The 1,967-nt window shown below is 45.2% G+C and overlaps 1 protein-coding gene across 1 annotated transcript in view; it reads left to right on the plus strand.

The window, feature by feature from the left end:
• The window catches only part of dld (deltaD), a 22,954-nt gene extending 21,236 nt beyond the window's left edge, over positions 1-1,718 (plus strand). The window contains exons 13-14 of the mRNA XM_035652067.1: positions 498-579; positions 1,577-1,718. Of these exons, the coding sequence (XP_035507960.1) occupies positions 498-579; positions 1,577-1,718 (224 nt within the window). The remainder of the gene's footprint in view (positions 1-497; positions 580-1,576) is intronic.
• The last annotated feature ends 249 nt before the right edge of the window (positions 1,719-1,967 follow it).

The following is a 1,967-nucleotide window of genomic DNA, read 5'->3' on the forward strand; positions in this document are numbered from 1 at the left end:
ACAAGCTAAGACATTGTTGAACCCTTATCCCTCAAAGCTGAGAGTGAAACAGAGTAATCCTATAATTTCTTACACAGGACCTGCGAAAGGCACTGGGGAAGAAAATGGCAAAAGCAGGAGAGAGTTGAGGGTATATGACGAATAAAGATGAGCATTGTGTGTGTGTGTGTGGTGTGCGTGTGTCTGTCTGTCTGTCTGATGGCCGAAATTGTGCTGTATATCGTTTGACATCCTGAGTGCCTTTTAGGTGAATGTGTGTGCATGTGTGTCACCTCCAGCACTGTGTGGTGGTTCAACCTACTAGACAAATACAAACACTTCCACCCTGTAAGGCAAGATAAACTGCCACTGATTAGAAACAAGACTCTGTGTGTGTGTGTGTGTAACACCACAGGAAACCATGCCTGTTTCCTGCCAAGAACCTTTATTATTTTTCAATCTTTCTTTCCCCATCCTCACTCACTCTCTTCATTCAATGTCTGTTTATTCTCCTTCAGCGTCACTGCACTATGGCCCACAAACCCAGGGCGATGGACAGTCTCTCTGGCCCACCTACCTGTGCGGCATCAGGCTGCACAGGTAAATTTAAGTTCTGTTTGGGTATCAATCCACCCCCCACTTAATAAAGTCCCAGTCAGCTCTTTGTCACCTCAACACTCCCTCACGTTATTAACCTACATACAGCAAAAGCAAAAAGCTCATTATGAATGACCAACAAGACAAACACGTTTAAGTTACAGGACAGGGGGCCCTCCGCCAACACACACTAATGACCCTCAGTCAAAGGAAAACAAATCACACACACATACAATGTGAGCTATAAGTCAATAAATGCTTGTACACATGTAATGTGTGTGTGTGTGTGTGTGTGTGTGTGTGGTGTGTGGGTGTGAGAGGAGAGAGAGGAGAAGAAGAAGAGGAGGGTTGACGAAGGGGAGAGAGATAGAGAGAGACTCTTGAGGAATGCTCTTAGCGCTGTTGTAGTAGCTGAGGACAGGAAATGGATTCCCAGAGACAGGAAGTAACTTCGTGGAGAGAGGAAGTGTTTGCCGGCATCCGCCCTCTGTCTGTTGGATGGGGAAGGAAGGCGAGGGGGTGAGGAGTGGAGGGAGAGGGAGAATGAAATAGAGAGTTGTTTAAGGAAGAAGAGAGAGGGAGAGAGAGAGAGCAATGGAGCGTGTTAGTAGGTGTGAGGGAGAGCCAGATGATGCCTGCCTTAAAAAACAACAGATTTCCAATGTTGTCTTAAGCAGAAGTGTTGCCAACGTTTTTCTCCTACGCTGTAATACATTAAAATAATATTATTTACCTCATGGACAGTCTGAATTGAAATTGAAAATTTGAAAATTGAAAGCCTTTATTGGTACACAGGTACAATGAAGATTTGGAGGAGCAGGCTCCGTAAAAGTTGCACACGATAAGACTATCAGCAGCTACACAGAGCAGTATTTATCTAATTATTACATTAGTTGCAAGTTGAATTTTAGCAGTGAGGTTATTGGTGACAGCTTAGGGAGGAAAAGTTTACTCCCTCGAGAGGCTCCTGGTTGTGTTCTGGCCCTATTGGACGCTGAAGATGCCTGCTGCGGGCAAGAGGTCTCAACCACAGCGCGGAAGCGGGGTGGGTGCGTGTCCCTCAGGTTTCTGGCCCTGCTGAGGGGGAGAACTGTGAGCCGCTGCGTCTGTGCGCGCCGCCATCTTGCAACGCCATCTACTGACCAGTGCATAATCCATACATGGCTGAATTATTCTAGAAAATGAATAAAGTGGATTAGCACACAGCTGGTTTATGATAACAGAGACCTTTTGTAAATAAATAAATACCAAACCAACAAAGCAGAAGAGGAAAGCTAAGGATTGTGCTGTTGTAGAAGGCCAAAGGTATGTAGACAGTCCTGTCCACATTCTTGCTCCATTAGGTCTATAATATTTTGGGATGGAAATTGCTGAAGTCAATATCACTAATC

Source organism: Morone saxatilis, unplaced genomic scaffold, assembly GCF_004916995.1.
Source record: "Morone saxatilis isolate NCDOM2014 unplaced genomic scaffold, NCSU_SB_2.0 Contig11, whole genome shotgun sequence".
NCBI lineage: Eukaryota > Metazoa > Chordata > Actinopteri > Moronidae > Morone > Morone saxatilis.